The sequence below is a fragment of the Engystomops pustulosus genome, chromosome 7 (assembly GCF_040894005.1).
Source record: "Engystomops pustulosus chromosome 7, aEngPut4.maternal, whole genome shotgun sequence".
Taxonomy (NCBI): domain Eukaryota; kingdom Metazoa; phylum Chordata; class Amphibia; order Anura; family Leptodactylidae; genus Engystomops; species Engystomops pustulosus.
In genome coordinates this window covers 142,064,139-142,083,071 of record NC_092417.1, presented here as the reverse complement: position 1 = coordinate 142,083,071, position 18,933 = coordinate 142,064,139, and the positions used below count along the sequence as shown (strand labels likewise).

Sequence of the window (18,933 nt, the reverse complement as noted above, 5' to 3'; positions counted from 1 at the left end):
CAGCGGTACCAGAGGGGCGTGGCTTACATCATACATCGGCGCAAAAGCGCTGGCATATTATAAATCTCCTCCTGTGACTATGTACCCTCCCATACATGTAATGTAAGCCTTTACTGAAAGGAATCTTCTTCCACCAGTTCCATGTAATTTTGTGTCTTTATGTGGTTTCATTTGTTTTTGTCTTGTATGTGAGCCCCTCATTGAATATACAGCGACATTGAATTCTTTGTGTTCTATAAATAAATTATATAAATTTAAAAAAACTTATCTTTTGGGCTTCACCCCTTTATTTTTTAAGAGCCTGGCACTGAACATAGTAGTGCTGCAAGGGTCAAATTAGCTGCTGAAAGTTGGGTATGAAGAAAGGATACATTGGGGCCACAAGCTAAAAAGTTTTTCAGTTTAGTTACAGTATCCACATAATAGGGCCACCATATAAACCCAGTTAGCCACTACTGTACTTCCTTGTACCCCCAATTGAAATCTAGTAACAGTGTTTTGAACTTTTGAATTTCAGGCTCCTTACTTATCATTCACTATAGCATTGAATGTGAGTGCCTTACAGTTTTGGTCCAGGCAGTGGAACAATGTTATTCTTCTTGTATATAATAAACAAATATCAACTTTTTCTCACTATTCGCTAATAGCTCGGTGCGTTAGTCTCAACTGAAAGGTCAATGGGTTGAGATGGTCTCTTGAACAAGAAAATTGCCAACCTACATCATGTGAGTGTCACGACAGCTGGAAGAATATGAAATTTAGTCCATCAATCCTTTCTAAAGCCAAGAGGTGGATCTATCGTCAACATGGTGGCTCATCACAAGGTCTAGTAGTTTTTCTGGGAGAATCATGGCAGTGGCTCGTATGCTTTGAAATAGTGAGATCATACACATCCATGCATGAAACAAAGTATGGAATAGTGGTCTCAAATAAGGTGAATAAACCTCAACTTGAATATTGTTACAAGAATCTCAAGTTTGCAAAAACATAGGAAAAGTAAACAGTAGAAGATTTGAAATGACTAATTTGGAGATATGAGATGAAAGTCAATAGACGGACTGGAAGAATCAAGGGAAAGGGGGCTAATGAATTGAGAAATCTGTCAAGATCAGTGGACGAAGCCTGATGATATGAGGTTGTTTCACAGCCAAAGGAATTGAATATTTGATCAGGATCAAGGGTGGTCTCAGTGCTGAGCTATATGTGAATATCCTTCAAGATGAGTTACTTGGATTGGTCCCCAGACCTCAACCCAATCACACACTTCTGGGTAGAGTTGAAGAAAAAACTGTATTTGTACACATGTGATTCCACCGGTATGCATCAACATTGTGAATTTACAGAAGAAACCTGGGATTAGAATTTGATGGAGACCTGCTTTATGATTTATCATGGCTTGTACGCCTAAATGCTGGCATACAATCATGCTTTAGTTGCATATTCCGCTGCATAAATGCAGGAATTGCACCCATTCTGCCCTCCTATTCTAGATTTGGTCTGTTCCAGTTTCAGCCACCGGAAAAAGTGCAGTTCTACATCAGGCCCAGCCTCCTGATCTGCGATCTGCGAGTGTCAGGGGTCACGGTTTGAATCATGACATACCACCCCAAAAATAGTGAAATACTAAATTTAGATTTAAAACAGTATCAATTCAGTTACATAGTTACATAGTTGAAATGAGTTAGGCTTCAATGGAGCACATGAAGTGTAGAAAACTTGCCAAAAGAAGCCAATCAGATTTCAATGTATAACAACATAAGGAAAACCTTCTAAATCGATTTTTAGCACCATATAAACTACAAAAAAGTATGATAAGCTATACCCAAGGCCATCTTGTCCAATTTTTCTACATGTGTTTGGGAATTAATCCTGTTACTAATAGCTTGTGTAGACTCTATGGTGCAGTAATAATCAGGGGGCGTACATGTGCAGTCACTCCTGGGTTTCATGGTCTCAGAGACACCTGTTTACTTGAACCCAGTTGAAGTTCTGCTGCCAATGTTATAAAATGGTATAAAATAGGTAGGGGGAGGGTTTACAGATTTTGAATAATTGGGGTTGTAAATTATGACACTAACTCTAAAAAGTGATCATTTCTATATAATATAAGGATCAAGATGAAAAGCAAAAAGTTGTCCAGGAGGTATGATTTTCTTAAAAAATAGAAAAATGAAGCTAAAAATTATTTTAAGGCTTCCTGGGTCATTGTCGGTCACTGCCTTCTGCTCCTCCACGACACGCAGGGCATACCAGATCAGCCAATCACTGACTGCAGAGCAATCCAGTGCTAGAATACATTGGAACAGGAGGGGCAGGGGTCATTAGGTGTTCTCACTTTGTTTTTTTTTCCATTTTTTTATTTTAGAAAAATTAAGGTTGGCAGCCCCTTTAAAATTAGAATATGATATATGTAGTGATATATGAAAAATGACTTTACCATCAGCAGTACGGTCATTATGAGTACTGTCTTACTCACCACATTTTCCATCCTCAAACAGGTAAAATTAGTGGCAGTTGTGATTTGGTTGTCAGCAGTAAACAGATTCCATAGTCCGGTAACATACTCCAGGTGGCTTTGTTTGATGTCAATGTCTTAGGAAATGGTGAGTGTATACAGAGCCATGATTGAAGAAGCTCCTGACAGACTATTACTTTGAGGGTCTGGATTCCTTGCACATTCCTTGGTGTCATGGATGTCTTCTAGGATGTAAACATTGTTTTGAAAACATGCAAAGGTGCTCAGGATCAAAATGCATTCTACAAAGTCAGAAGACATTTGGTCAGCTTAATTTTCATGTATTTTATTGGAGATTTATTTTGCCATTTAATGAGGTGATTGCAGATAGTAAGAACAACTATTTGTCTTACGTCTGAAACAGTAAACCTTACTTTTAACTACATTGGGGTTTCGTGTATCTTATAAGAATGTTCTAGCTTGCCAAAAGTTTTCTTAAACCTTTCTTTTTTTACAAACAAATGTATGAGTTTGTGCTGTTACTTCGGGGTACTGTTACTCCACAGGAAATTATTCTTTTTTTAATGCGGTTCTCTAACTAATAATGGTAAATATAATACCACACACAACGTCTAAACAAGTGTGATGCTATGTCTGAGAGAAGGCAGACATCTTTTTTAGCATTTGAGATGAACGAATCATTCAAGATTTTTGTACATTTTTTTTTATTTTCAGTTTTAATTAAAATGATAATAATGGAAGCCTAATGGACGTGGCAGAAACAGTCAAAAAGGGAAACCTTGAAAAGTTGGAATTCGTGAACATTAAAAGGAAAACAATCAATGCTTAATCCAAACGGCACTATTCTCTTCTCACTCTTCTAGATCTCTCGGGAGCATTTGATACTGTGGACCACTCGCTCCATTGGCCTGAAGCACACTGCATTCTCTTGGTTTTCTTCTTATCTCTCTGACTACACTTTCAGTGTCTCCTTCTCTTGATCTCCCTCTTCTCCTCTTCCTCTCACTGTCGGGGTTCTACAGAGCTCAGTCCTAAATCCTCTTCTCTGTCGCCAATGGACAAACCATTTAGTATCATCTCTATGCTGATGATACCCAGCTGTATAATATACATAATATCAGCTTTATAACATAATATAAACCCTGTCTTACTGCGGAACACCAGTGATTGTTTCTCTGCTATCTCTAACATCATGTCCTCTCTCTTCTTGAAATGTTATCTTTCCAAAGCGGAGCTTCTTGTCTTTCCACAGTCTACTAACCAAACCAACCCTGACCCCTCCATTTCCCTCTGTGATGTCACCATAACCCAAGGGAAATAGGCCCACTGTCTTGGGTTTGTACTGGGCTCTGACCTCTCCTTTGCACCGTATATATTCAATCTGTTGCTCGCTCTTGCCGGAAGCACCTTGAAAACGTTTTAGAATCCGACCATTTCTTATAATGGAAACCTCTGCAATGCTTATTATCCCTCGTCTAGACTACTGTAACTCCCTACTAATCGGTCTTCCACTTACTAAACTCTCTCCTCTACAATCCATTCTTAACGCAGCAGCCAGGCTTGTCTTCCAGACCAAACACTATGCAGATTCCTCATCCACAAAGCTCTGCACAGTGCTGCACCTCCCAACCTCTCCTCTCTCATCTCAGTCTATCACCCAGCCCTTGCTCTTCAATCTGCCGGGCAATCTTAGATAATTCTCTTCCTCGAACCTCCCACTCCTCTCTCCCGAGCTGCAGCAATTATCCGGAATGCCCTATCCTGGTCTAATACCAAACCTCAAAATCTTCATGAAGGCTCTTAAAACCCACCTCTTTAAGCAAGCCTATTACGTTCCTTAATTGCATGCAGCTATAGCTCACTTTTTGCTAGCCCATCCTGTGTCCTCCTCCCATCTGTTATCCAGCATAGACCAGATAGCAAGCTCCAGGCTTCTCTGTGGTCCCATTAACCTTGGTCTTTGTATATAAGATGGTGGCTGATGGCTGGTTCAAGCTGCAACATTTTTATTTATAAATTATTTTTATTCCATTCCCTTATAAAGAATGGCTGGACCGTTATAAAAGCTCTTGTCACCCCCTCATCCTCATAGACTGTAAGCTCTTGTGTCACCCCCTCATCCTCATAGACAGTAAGCTCTTGTCACCTCCTCATCCTCATAGACTGTAAGCTCTTGTGTCAGCCCCTCATCCTCATAGACAGTAAGCTAGTGTCACCTCCTCATCCTCATAGACTGTAAGCTCTTGTGCCCCCCCCTCATCCTCATAGACTGTAAGCTCTTGTGTCACCCCCTCATCCTCATAGACTGTAAGCTCTTGTGTCACCCCCTCATCCTCATAGACTGTAAGCTCTTGTGTCATCCCCTCCTCCTCATAGACTGTAAGCTCTTGTCACCCCCTCATCCTCATAGACTGTAAGCTCTTGTGTCACCCCCTCATCCTCATAGACTGTAAGCTCTCATGAACAGGGCCCTCACTCCTATTGTTTATATGATAATTCTATTACTTTGTAATGTCTTATTTTATTTTATTTGTATATGATACCCATAATCTGTAAAGTGGAACAGAATTTGATGGCGCTATATAATTAAAGATTATTATTATTCTGTTATCATTGTTTTTGTAAGATTCATCCTGAGAAAATCTAAAAATATTTGGATTCGATTAGGAGCCTGAAAATCACCATATTCATACTGAGTGTATGAATTGACTAATAGTTTCACTCATCTCTATTTATCACGACACCTTTCAATTTTAACCCTGTAAAACTGCAGACAATGTTTAAGTGAACCTGTCACTATGAAAATGCTATTTAATCTGCAGGTAGTGTGTGTGAGCACATATACATAGCATTGTGAAAAAACTTGTATGTTATAGACTTATATATCTGGAAGTACAGTACTAAACAACAGAAGGTCAAGCAATGATATTAATGTTTGCATTTGTAAAGTTTGGGCGACAAATGTAATTAGATCAAGATGTTTAACATTCCGATCCGTTCATCCTGATAACCCTGAGCTCTAGGGAAACCTTTCCATTGTGTGAAGCCAACAAAGCCAGCCTAAAAGGGGTTTTCCCATTAAAAAATGGTGGTTTTAGAAGCAGGATCACATGACCCTGGCAGTATTGATTTTATCAGGAAGTGAGTAGTACTGGCATTTTATTTAGTCATACCATGCAGAATGATGCCTACTTTGTGCTGCTCACCCTTTTCTTTCCAAAGTTCTGGCATTTTCTGTTCTGAAAGTGTTTGACAAAAATCTTTCTCACTAGAGGTGAACTGAGCAGAGACTAATATCTGTCAGTCTATTCCCTCAAGCTGAGGCTAGTTAGCTTGCCCATAGATCCCATAATGCCTTTTGTGCTCTCTCAAAGTAATTTAGCATTAAATCTTTTAGTTTCCCATAAGTAAATCCACTGCACAGTGCACATACAGGATGTATATGGTGACAGCCTGGCAGCTTCCATCACATGGATGAGCAGGAAACATGTCATAAGAAATCCAAGTAAATCAGTTACATGAAGTCTATAGCCTGTGCTGTGTGAGCACTAAGAGCTAATAGCTTATCTGCACAGAACTTATAGGGGCAGATTTACTTACCCGGTCCATTCGCGATTCAGCAGCGCATTCTGTGTGGAGGATTCGGCTTCTGCCGGGATTCACTAAGGTAGTTCCCCCGATGTCCAACAGGTGTCGCTGCTGCGCTGAATTCCCTCGCAGTGCACTGAAGTTCACCAAGCCAGGCCGGGTGCAGGTGAGCGCGTGTCCAGCGACACATTTTTTTTAAAAGTAAGGAGGTTTCTCCCAATCCGACGGGTTTTCCGTCGGCCATGCCCCCGATTTCCATTGCGTGCATGCCGGCGCCGATGCACCACAAACCGATCTTGTGTGCCAAAATCCCGGGGAAATTCAGGGAAAAACTGCGCAAATCGGTAAAATTCAGGCGATTTGGGCCCTTAGTAAATGACCCCCATAGTGTTGAGTAGAAGCTGCAGGAAGGGAGTAGCATAAGCAGTACAGAGAAAGTGATGTAGAATCACAGACTGAGATGGAGGGACTGATAAGGAACAGGGGAGATCTTGTACCTCACTATCTGTGAGCAGGGAGCAACATGAAAGTGACAGATAAACAAACTACAGACTCCAGGGCTTGTCAGCACATAGAGAGGAAGCAGCCACTGAAGCACTGAGGTAATCTGGGGGGTATAGCAAAGAAACTACTGCATATAGGTAACAAAGATAAGAGGCAAAGTTGTTTTAGATCCCAAGAGCTATTGATTTGTGGGGTAAAAAAAAAACCTTAACAGTTACTATTTAAAGAGGAATTATCATGTCCTTAAAGGGAAATTATACTCCGTAAATACACAGGCACACCTTCATTTTATCAAGTGCTTTTTTTCATTTTCTTGCCTCTAGTTTTAGCATCCAATAGTAGTCAACCATCAAGTGTGCAGTGTCTACCGCTCAGTGTTAACGGGAAAGTACATCAGCCACTGACAAAGACATTGCCCACTTGGTACTGAAGTAATATTTGGCATCAAAACTACATAAGGGGTTTCCAGTTAAAGTAAATAAAGTGCAGTCTCTGTATAGGACTGTCATATCTCAGAAACAATGCAGACACTCAACTTCCAAACACTCACAGTATATCTAAATCCAATTGTTATGAAGCTGGTCGGCACCCGGTGACTCTTCCCTCGTGCTCGTGGATAAGGGTAAAATTTCCAATAGAAGAAATGATCCCGGCACTTCAAGGTAGGTCAATCTTAAACAGGTTTTTAATTAACAAAATTTCCAGTGTGGTACAAAGCATATCGCGAAAACGCGTTTTTCGGCTCTCCCCGAGCCTTCGTCAGCTGTCGAAGGCTCGGGGAGAGCCGAAAAACGCGTTTTCGCGATATGCTTTGTACCACACTGGAAATTTTGTTAATTAAAAACCTCTTTAAGATTGACCTACCTTGAAGTGCCGGGATCATTTCTTCTAGTATATCTAAATCCATTAAAGTCCCCCAGTGACCTCCGGTAATCATAAATAAATTAAATTAGTGGATCCATCTTCAAGCTTAGATGAAATCCCTTCTTAATTGTTTTTCTTTAAATCTTGATATAACCATATTCCTTATAAAGGTTGGGAAATAAGGGTATGACCATCACATTAAATTTTACCCTCTAATCACAACCACAGGCTCAAGGGCACCAACTACACTGCTGTTGGCAAATTTAATCACCAGCCAAACCGAAGCAGGATATAGATTGTATTGGGAAACCTACCACCACTGCCCCAACAGTTCCAACAACTCCAAGGACTTTCCCCTCAACCCACCACAGCTGCTATGACTAAATTCGCTAACCAACCATAAATAAGGCTGGGCAGGTGGTACACTACTCACTTCTTCCCTTCACCATTAACTCCTCCTCTAAGAGACTCCCACCATAAATACCCACACCCTTAGTCTTTTTATTCCCCTCGCTCAGTACTCACTCCGTCTCCTCTTATAAAAGTGTTTTCTGGGCACATAACATTGGTCAGTAGTAGATGATCAGTGGGAGTGCTCAGCATTGATTTCGGTGCACTTGGGTCATAGCAGGAAGTATCTCAATCCATAGTGTGTTGGATAAAAGGCAGGAGCAGTTTCCGCCCACTTCTTGTAGTGCTGCCCTCCAGGCGTTACACTACAGATGGAGCTATATGTATCCTGCAGCTACGTTTGGCACTGTTCATCAATGATGGCTCATTGGAACTTTATGTGCCTTTAAGTCTGCCACACGGATGCCTCAAGTTTGTGTCAATCACTGCATTGGCTGCCTGTCTCCTTCCGAATTCAGTTTAAAATAATAACTCTCAATCACTAAGCTCTGCATAATGCCGCACCTCCCTACCTCTTTTCTCTCATCTAAGTCTATCGACCAACCCGTGCTCTTCGATCTGCCAGGACTTCTCCCGAGTCAAACCAATTCTTTGGAACAACCTTCCCCGGACTATCAGACTAATACCCACACTCCAAAGTTTCAAACATGCTCTTAAAACCCATCTTTTTAGACAAGCCTATCACACTCGCTAACTCCCTGAAATGTCAACTCTCTCTTTACTAACCCATTCTGTGCCCTCTCCCGTCTTTTATCGGGCAAACACCAGGTATATACCAAGCTCCAGGCTTCTCTGCAGTCACTTTCACCTTGGACCTTGTATATAAGATGGCGGCTGATGGCTGGTTCAAGCAGCAGAATTCTTATTTATTAAATTATTTTATACTGTTCCCTTATAAAGAATGGCTGGATCATTATACAAGCTCTTTACCTCTTGGGTCACCCCCTCATCCTCAGACTGTAAGCTCTTGTATCACCCCCTCATTCTCATAGACTGTAAGCTCTTGTATCACCCCCTCATTCTCATAGACTGTAAGCTCTTGTGTCACCACCTCATCCTCATAGACTGTAAGCTCTTGTGTTATCCCCTCATCCTCATAGACTGTAAGCTCTTGTGTCACCCCCTCATCCTCATAGACTGTAAGCTCTTGTGTCACCCTTCATCCTCATAGACTGTAAGCTCTTGTGTCACCCCCTCATCCTCATAGACTGTAAGCTCTTGTGTCCTCCCTCTTCCTCATAGACTGTAAGCTCTTGTATCACCCCCTCATTCTCATAGACTGTAAGCTCTTGTGTCACCACCTCATCCTCATAGACTGTAAGCTCTTGTGTCACCTCCTCATCCTCATAGACTGTAAGCTTTTGTGTCACCCCTTCATCCTCATAGACTGTAAGCTCTTGTGTCACCCCCTCATCCTCATAGACTGTAAGCTCTTTTGTCACCCCTTCATCCTCATAGACTGTAAGCTCTTGTGTCACCCCCTCATCCTCATAGACTGTAAGCTCTTATGTCACCCCCTCATCCTCATAGACTGTAAGCTCTTGTGTCACCCCTCATCCTCATAGACTGTAAGCTCTTGTGTCACCCCCTCATCCTCATAGACTGTAAGCTCTTGTGTCCCCCTCATCCTCATAGACTGTAAGCTCTTGTGTCACCCCCTCATCCTCATAGACTGTAAGCTCTTGTATCACCCCCTCATTCTCATAGACTGTAAGCTCTTGTGAGCAGGGCCCTCACTCCTATTGTTCCATGTGACTGTTTGTAATGTAATATTATATTTGCATATGTTCCCTATGATTTGTAAAGCGCTACAGTATTTGATGGCGCTATATAAATAAAGATTATTATTATCTAAGTCTTTAGAAGTATAGAAATGGTGAAGCATGTAGGACCAAGTAATTCTTCTAGTAAAGGTCCCATAGAACTTATGGAGAGAGCTGAATGTGTTTGGCACAGATCACCTATTCAGCCATTTCCAAGTTTTTTATCTTGGTTTCTGACGTGCACACACATAGGAAAGTGTAAATTATAGGGAGACTTGAGGTCACTGCTCTGTAGAGTACTCTTTGGCAGTGAACACAGTTGCTCAGGTCACTGGGGGGATTCACTGTATATTTTCTCAGCAAACTTCTCAGCTGTTTAGATTTAGTTAGGAGCTTTGTGCCCTGTTTTCATTTCTCACATTCTTCAGCTTCTGGCTGTAATATTCATAGGAAAGTATCATCCAAAAGAATTTACATGCACATTATATAGAGTTTATTTCCCCCTGGAAAGGTGTAACATGAAAGTCCTTATAAATATTACAGAAAAAAAGAAACATATACAGGCCTACTAATGAACACCCGACTTACAGACGACCCCTAGTTAAAGGCAGTGCCCTTTCACCATTTTGACTTCTGGTGAAGCTCTCTGGATACTTTACAATAGTGCAAGACTGCAATGATCAGCTGTAAGGTGTCTGTAATGAAGCTTTATTGATAATCCTTGGTCCAATTACAGCAAAAAAATGTTTAAACTCCAATTGTCACTGGGGAAAAAAATGTTTTGTCTGGATCTACAATTATAAAACTTTTCTGTCTGAGTTTTTTAAAGGGGGGGGGGGGGTTCATTAAAACTGCTGTTTTGAACACCAGTCTTTAAATTTCCCCCTGCTGGCACTCCGGAGCCCGTATCCGCAGGGAGGCTCCAGATGCCAACGCCGCCAATTTCGACTTTTATACCAGGTCTGATCTGGTTTTTTGCTATAGTCACCGGTTTTCCAGAAAATGTGGCGAGCTGATCGTTTAGCCTTCACATGATACTGTTAAGTCTATGGAAACTCACCTGTATGTTGACTGATCCCACGGACTGTCCATATTGCATGGGACATTTGTCCTATCATACAAAAATATGATGCAAGGACTCCTTCTTAATCTGCAGCAGAAATAGACGTTACTCAAGCAGCCTCAGGAAGTGGTGATTGTAACGCACATGCGCAAGACTTGCTGAGACTACAGTCATGTTAACTGCTAGGGGAAGCTCTAGAGCAGTGATGGCGAATCTTTTAGAGACAGCGTGCCCAACTTACAACCAAAACCTACTTTTATGTTGCAAAGTGCCAACATGACAATTTAAGCAGTAATCTGCTGTATCACAAGTTTCAATTGTATTGGCGCCCTGAGGACAACAATACAATAGAAAGAAGATGGAGAAATTTGGATTGCAGCTTCCTTCCGGGGTCCCATAAAGAGGAAGAATCAGGGGACCCAGAGCAGGAGCTCCAAAGATAATCCATCTCTGTCCACACATTCTCGCTTCTTGTGTAGTCCTGGCAGCCAAGGAGGTGTCACTTTAAAATAGTCCTGAGCATAGCATGTCCATGGCTGTCTTGGACCGCAGGAGGAAGACTTGAGTCACGTTCAGCAAATTCTGTGCTGGGGTGAAGGCTTGGGTGTCCACAGAAAGAGCTCTGAGTGCCACCTCTGGCACCCGTGCCATAGGTTTGCCACCACTGCTCTAGAGGAAGAACATGGTATGTAAGAAATTCTGTAGGGGACATGCGTTAGCCAGTGAAGGCGGAGCAGGAGGGGCTCTGGTAACACCCCCTAAGCACTTCTGCTTTATTTTCATAACTATAAACCAATATTTTCTAACATTTTTTAAATATTTATTTCTATTAAGCATGTCATCTCTTTTACACATATGATGTTTGCATATACACAGGTTGATTAGTACAGGTGACCTGGTACTATAGGTCACCTGTAACCTATCTGAATTGGACTATCATGTAATCATAGAAAAATTTTGGAAAAAAAACAGAAATCCAAAAACTTTTTGCTCTTTAAAATATTAGTCTTTTACGGGTTAAATGCAAACATTTAGGACATTGAAGTTTTAAAAGTTGGAAAAGAAAAATGCATTTTCTTAATGTATAGATTATATCAACAAGAATTACCAAATTACCTGTGTTTATGGCTCTGAGGACATAAAAAATCCCTATGACTCAGTCAGGTAAGTTAGATAAATGGCAAGAGCAGCAAACTAAGATTTCTTCCCTGGTAGAAGAAGGCCTTGCTACCCTGCAGTCACCCTAGTGCCATAGCTTTCTTTTAGCAGTCTACTACACCAAGCATGGTCACCCAAAGCTTCTTCTTAGGGAAGTAAGGTTTTGCTCTGTCCCTAAGAAGCTTGTTTCAGAAGTTGTAGTCCCGGCGTGAGCTGGTGACAGAGGGAACCTGGGCGTCCTGGTACAGCTGTAACACATGACTGCCCATAATGTAATCCCCTCCCAAACCCAAATCCTCTCCCAGGAACAAGTGGCAGCAGCAGTAGCAGCACTACCCTCTGGAGGGGGCCTCCACTGGATGATAGAGCTGAGAGCAGGTGTGGGAGAGAGGTCAGAACCTGATGAGGAGGCCAGGATGCTTTGGATCAGAGCAGGTAACAGAGGTCAACGACCTTCCGGATGGGAATTTTTATAGGATTGTTTGTTTCCATTACTTACTTTGATCGACGTGTGTTGTTTTATAAGCCACTGCCACATGAACCATTGCCCTTCATTGTATTCATGCTTTAGCTCCAGAGCAGACCTTGTGTTTTGATCTTTATGAATTTTTGGGGGCTATTTTTTGTATCCCTGCATCATAAAATATATAAAGACATAACAGAGCTAGACTTGTCACTATTTTTAGCTACTGCATTGTGTTTGTGTTGTATTAGCTCTGAGACCAGTAGGTTGTAAAGCCACAAATAACAGATCCTGATATTACAGTCAATAATGGAAAATGATAAACTTCACCACATCTGTGTATGTACATGTGTGTATTTATTTTGCTTGTTTTATTTATTCGTATAATATTTTTTTATTTTTCTTGTTTTTTGTAGTCAGACTTTAATTTGTAGTACTTTATACAATAATAAATAGTGGCAGATTACTAAATTTTGCTTTTCTATGTCGAAAATTTCTGCACTTCTACTTTTACAAACTCACATCGTCCACCTTTAGATTCATTATGTGACAGATTTTTTAAAGAATGAACATATCTCCCTGTATTATTGTTAGTGCTTTTTCTATTATTTCATATATTATATTTTATATCTATCATTGTATCTATCATTTGCTGTTACGTTTGATAAATCGATTAACGGGGTTGCACAGTGAAATACTTTCTTGGACATGTCTGCTAAAATGTGTACTCTTTGTGGTCAAGGAGCTGGGAAACCATTGATACCAAGAGAAAAGTAGTCCTTTCCCTGTTCCCAATGATGATGTGATCTAAATAAGTTAATAGGAAGCGTTAATCTACACTGAACTGAAGGCTTCATACTTTAGTTGTTGGGATAAGGAGATAATCCAGCTACCAGACCACCACCAAACAGTGCAATGGCACTAGTAAAGATTGGAAAATTACACCTCCAATCAGGGGTGTAACTACAGTGGTAGCAGTCATAGCAGCTGCTATGGGGCCCCCAGTTTAGGGGGCCCCGAGATCTGTGGTATTGGGTGTATGCTGAGTGTGTGGTGTCTATAAAATGTATGTTTGTGTGTGTATATTATTGTATATATGTGTGTATTTTCTGTATGTGAGTGTATATGTGATGTTTATATGCACCATGGATGTATATGATGTATGTATATGTGGTGTGTCTACTGTATGTATATTATGCTGTATGTGTGTATACAGTGTGTATATTTATTTATGGGGGAAGGGGGCCCAATTCAGAAATCTGCTATGGGGCCCAGTCTCTCCTAGTTACGCCCCTGCCTCCAATGATTGGTTGCCTTGAACCCAATTTGGAGGAGATTTATCAGAAGTATCTGAGAGCAAAACTCTTCTAGTTGCCCATGGCAACCAATCAGAGCTCAGCTTTCACTTTACCACAGCTGCTTATAAAATGACAGCTGTGCTCTGATTGGTTGCCATGAGAAACTAGAACTGTTTTGCTCTCAGACACTTCTGATAAATCTCCCCCAATGTGGTATATTTTCTAAAAACTGCCTAGAAGAAAAACTGTCATTGTTGCTCAAAATGACCAATCACAGTTCAGCTTTCTGTTGTGAGAAGCATGGGGAACCTGTCACCAGCTTTTACCCCTCTAAGTTAGGTGTACCCTCAGGTAGGGTATGATGTAACATTTCTAGAATTTTTTCTGTTATATTACATTCACAACCATGTCCCTATTAAAAGTATCTTCCATAGTCATATGCAAATGAACAGAGAATGGTCCATTTCAGGCCCCTTTCACAAGTTCTGCGCATGTTTCTGATGCGCAGAACTCGCATTGTGCTCTAACATATTGGGGCAGATTTATCAAGCAGTCTGAAAGTCAGAATATTTCTAGTTGCCCATGGCAACCAATCACAGCTCCCATTTAAAATATTCATGAGCACTGGTGAAATGAAAGCTGAGCTGGGATTGGTTGCCATGGGCAACTAGAAATATTCTGACTTTCAGACAGCTTGATGAATCTGCCCCATTGTAATTAATGGGTTTTATTCAGACTTGTCAGACACACACACGCTCTTTTTTTAATGCATGTGAAACTCTCAACATGGTGTACAAGTCAAGCGCATGAAAAACACACCATTCAAGTGCATGGAGGTGCATCACATCTATGACAATTGATCAGTTAAAGAATGCATTGCACTTGCATGTGTCTCAGAGTGTAATGCATTTTACCTTTTGAGGTGTTTTCTGGTGTGGATACTATATTTTGGTGATATTAAGTGACATTCACTTTACCAGTCCTCTGCCACTCCTGTGGAGGTCACTGCTGGAATATACTGGAAATACCAATAAACCTCATCATTTGTTAGTTTTGGCCAGGAACACACCCGGGCAATCACTACAAAATATTTGCTTCAGACACAATTTTGCTGTGTTGCAGAGCTAAACTTTTATTTTGGATTGCAACTATAAAAAACTAGTCGCTAGCCATTCTGCTGTGCTTATGCTACTGTGATTATCCCACGTGAATTCCCACCATGATTAAATTTCCTCATGGACCCCAGAAAGTAGAGACCATGATTAACTCAATGGGGGGAAATCACGATTGGGTGCAACGTCCCAATCGTACTCCACCTGACGTTTCTGGCACAAGCTATAGCTAATGCATCAGACCTGGCCATCTCTAGCATTACCTACTCTCTCCGCCTACTCATCCCTTTCTCCGCCTTCTCCAGCCCTCTCTCCACCTACTCCCCGCCCTTTCTCTGCCCACTCCCCGCCCTCTCTCCGCCTACTCCCCGCCCTTTCATGGGTTGAATCCCAGAAAATTGGTGTCTGGGCCATGATAAAAGGATTGGACTCCATGTGGTCAGTTGAGAGTAACTTCATTTATCTTTTAACCTTCTAAACCTTTTTTGTTGGTAATGAAACTACATATAGTGAGTAATGCTCTGATTATGTGGATCAATTACTTTTTCACGACGTCCGTTGTAATTATTATTCTATTTGTTATATTATCGCTCTGCTTTTTCCTTACCTTTATGTATTCTGTCATGTAATAGTATATTTGTTCAGTATTTCCTTCATGGAGTATGACTCAGTATTTGTGCATATCATACAGTAGTTTCATGTATGATTCTCAGCTGTATAAAACCAGAAAAAGCTACTTAGCAGCTCAAAAAGCTATTTTTTCATTGATCAATGTTATTCAAAGGTGTTCTGCAGGAGAACATACATGGATCACCTGTTTTTATCTTGTCATTGGGCACAGGACTGTACATCACTCATATTAGTCACAATCTGATGCACACAGTGTGAAGCTTCCATTTATATTTTTAACACAAGTGATACAGTGATAGGGTGGCACGGTGGCTTAGTGGTTAGCATTACAGCCTTGCAGCGCTGAGGGCCAGGTCAACATCTGCTAAGAGTTTTTATGTTCTCTTTTCGTGGGTTTCCTCCAGGTCCTCAAGTTTCCTCCCACACTCAAAAGCATACTGGTAGGTTGATTAGAGCGTGAGCCCCATTGGGGACAGAGACTGATCTGACAAGCTTTGTGCAGCGCTGCATAATCTGTGTGCGCTATATAAAGAAAGAAAGAAGAATACAACGTAACAGGGCTTTACCTGAATGTTGGATAGTCTCCAAGATCCAGTAACAGTGTCTATTAAAATATGGTCCTCAAGGGCCAACATCAATGGGGAGAAAGTGTAACAAAACTGCCATCAGCATTTCATCAATTAATAATTCAGATGATAAGAGTAAACTTTACAAAATAGTTTCTTGTAGAAATATGTCCCTTTTTACTGCTTTTTTCTTTTTCTGGTATCATTTGGTTGTATCCACTATGAACTGTTGTATAGTTAGCAGAGTATTTTTCTTTATGTATTTTTTGGTTAGAGTTAAGCATTACCTTCCTTATCTGTCTGAAGTTGATGAACGTCAGAAAGCCTTGAAATACACTGCTCACTACAAGAGGAAGAAGCAGAAAAAGGCAAAGAAAAAACACTTTTACTTAATGAAGTATATTACTGTGATTTGTATTCTTTTCTAAAATAAAAAATAATCTCTTCAAAGGTTCAGTTACGGTTTAGCTTGCCTATTGTTTATATGGAAAGATCCATACTAACAACATTCAGGTCCATATAGCATGTAAATAGAAAAAAAACAGATTACAATTTCTACGATACAATTGTGGATGTACCATTTTCTCCAAAACTTCAGCATCTCTTAATCTTAATAAGACAAATGAGCTGACAGACACTAGCAAAGAACTTCACAGTGAGGAAAAGTTGAGTTGTTATGTTGAATTATTTTTTTATTTGTCAACCAAAAACAACAATCTTTAGACAATAATGTGAATATAACATCTTGTTCGGCCATGTGTTGAGCCTTTTAGGTAGCCCTCCAGTTGGCTGCAAAAGATGACTCTGATACGCAGAACCATACAGTGATATAATATTATGGTTATCGTTCACATCTAAAAAACCTAACATAAAACCTAATCTATCATCAAATCTTCTTTTATGATGTTAAACAAAGTAAAATTGAGGCCACTATAAGTGTCATGATCTGCAGGGTGATCATTATGTACTTCTTTGATGATTATCATTTCTGATAAAGTAGTTATAAAGTAACTTAAATATGTTCTTTAGGGGAATATTTTTATCTTCACCAGGGGTCCTAAAAAGCAATAAATTGATTTAAGCAATATCTGCCTGGACCAATCCACTTTTCTCTATTCTCTAAAGCATTGATGACATTTTGTTTATAGGAAATCTACCACCAGGATGAAGGATTGTAAACCAAGCACACTGACATACTGGTGTGTGCTGCCTTTGACAGGATCTTCTTTTAGCTTATTATTCCCTGGTTTTTACAAAAAAAAGGCTTTTAAAACTATGCCAATGAGCCTGAGGCGCTCTTGGCTCCATAGGTGTTAAAGTAACCTGGAGCCCCTCAGACTCATTTCATAATTTTAAAAGCCTTTTTTTTTTCTTAAAAACAAAGGAATAGGAAGATTAAAAAAGAGCAAACCCTGCCAGAGGGGGCACACACCAGCATGTAAGTGTATTTGGTTTATAGTCCTTGATCCTGGTGGTAGATGTCCTTTAATATCAATGGCATGAGGCATTGGCCATATAGGAGTTGCCTAGAAGAGCGTTTTTTATTTGGTTAAGTTTTGAAGATCTTAAGCACAGTGGTTTCTTCTTAAATGAGTAAACACATTTGGCAAGTAATTCTGAAATAGCTTTACTGTACAAGAAAAAGCACCATGTAGTCCAGGACCGGAGAAATCTATCCTACATCTAACCATTACCCAAATCTTACATTTTTGATATTTCTGCATTTTACACTGATGGAAAGTGGCTCTGTTGTCTTGTCCTGTTGCACTTGGGTCACAAATTCAACCTCTGCAACAATTTTTTTTTAGTCAGAATTTTTGTGATGCTTCTTCCTGACAGTATAGATTGTTTTGTCTGTTAATACATATGAGGTAAACCAGCCTCAAAAAAACCATTGAACCATTGAATGTGAGCTGTGGTTGGGAGTCTGAATACCAGCACCCCCTCTGATCACTTGCATATAAAAGTGGCAAGGACAATACCTAACATAGAGAACAATACCCATATCATAGCTCCATTTTCTGTGTACTGGCCAGGCCAGGCTACTACAGCACAGCTTGCATTTACTTAATTGGTTCCTGTTGTCAATTGGCCCATTTTGTCTCATTGGGGAAGGTTTTATAAGACTGGAACCCAGGGTACAATCCTCTATCATCACCTATGGTTCATCTTATCCTCCAACAAACCTTTACGTCATTATACAAAAGTTGTTGGGGTAAATTGTGGGTCTTCCATAAATATAGGTCTCTCTTTGTTATTATGCATCATGTTAATTGACTGAGAAATCATTATGTAATATACAAATTTGAAGGGCCACGGGTCAGTGATTGGCCAAACCAACATTTATAAGAAATGTGGTTCCAATCATTGCCTGCATTTGGCCAGCATTTGAGCAAACGCATGATTAAAATTATTGCTGGTCAGCAACATACTGTCCTGTGTAAAAATCTGTACAGTATATGTATTGAAAAGGAGGTCTACACACAGTTGGTGCACACTAGTTAGTTGGTAGTTATTATATACAGGCAGTCCCCTACTTAAGAACACCCGACTTACAGATGACCCCTAGTTAAAGACGGATCCATCGGCCTACTGTGAGCTCTGGTAAAGCTCTTTGGATGCTTTACTTTAGTCCCAGGCTGCAATGATCAGCTGTAAGGTGTCTGTAATGAAGCTTTATTGATAATCCTTGGTCCAATTACAGCAAAAAATTTTGAAACTACAATCTTCCCTGGGGCAAAAAATTTTTTTTTGTCTGGATCTACAATTATATAATAGACAGTTTCGACCTGCAAACAAATTCAACTTAAGAACAAACTTGCCTGTACATCTTAGAGAATCTTTTGTTACCTCCCCCTACTCCATCGATAGATGCACCTTTCAATAGACGTTGCTACATCCATGATTTTGGTACCTCACATGCTATTTAGATTTTTGGGCACTACCAACCTAGTTGTTGGCTAAACAAGTGTCCATCTAACTTAAAGTTCTCATCATCAATGATCATCAGATATAAGATTAACTTTATGACTATGGA

The 18,933-nt window shown here is 40.3% G+C and overlaps 1 protein-coding gene across 5 annotated transcripts in view; it reads left to right on the top strand.

Annotated features, from left to right (window-relative positions):
• MYRF (myelin regulatory factor) overlaps positions 1-18,933 on the top strand; it is a 99,149-nt gene that overhangs the window by 12,238 nt on the left and 67,978 nt on the right. For 4 of the 5 annotated variants that reach the window (XM_072118039.1, XM_072118041.1, XM_072118042.1 and 1 more), the window contains exon 1: positions 12,157-12,262. The exons of the other annotated variant lie outside the window; for it this stretch is intronic. In XM_072118039.1, the coding sequence (XP_071974140.1) occupies positions 12,187-12,262 (76 nt within the window). In that variant the 5' untranslated portion in view covers positions 12,157-12,186. Of the gene's footprint in view, positions 1-12,156; positions 12,263-18,933 lie in introns of those variants that run through there. 5 annotated transcript variants of the gene reach the window in all.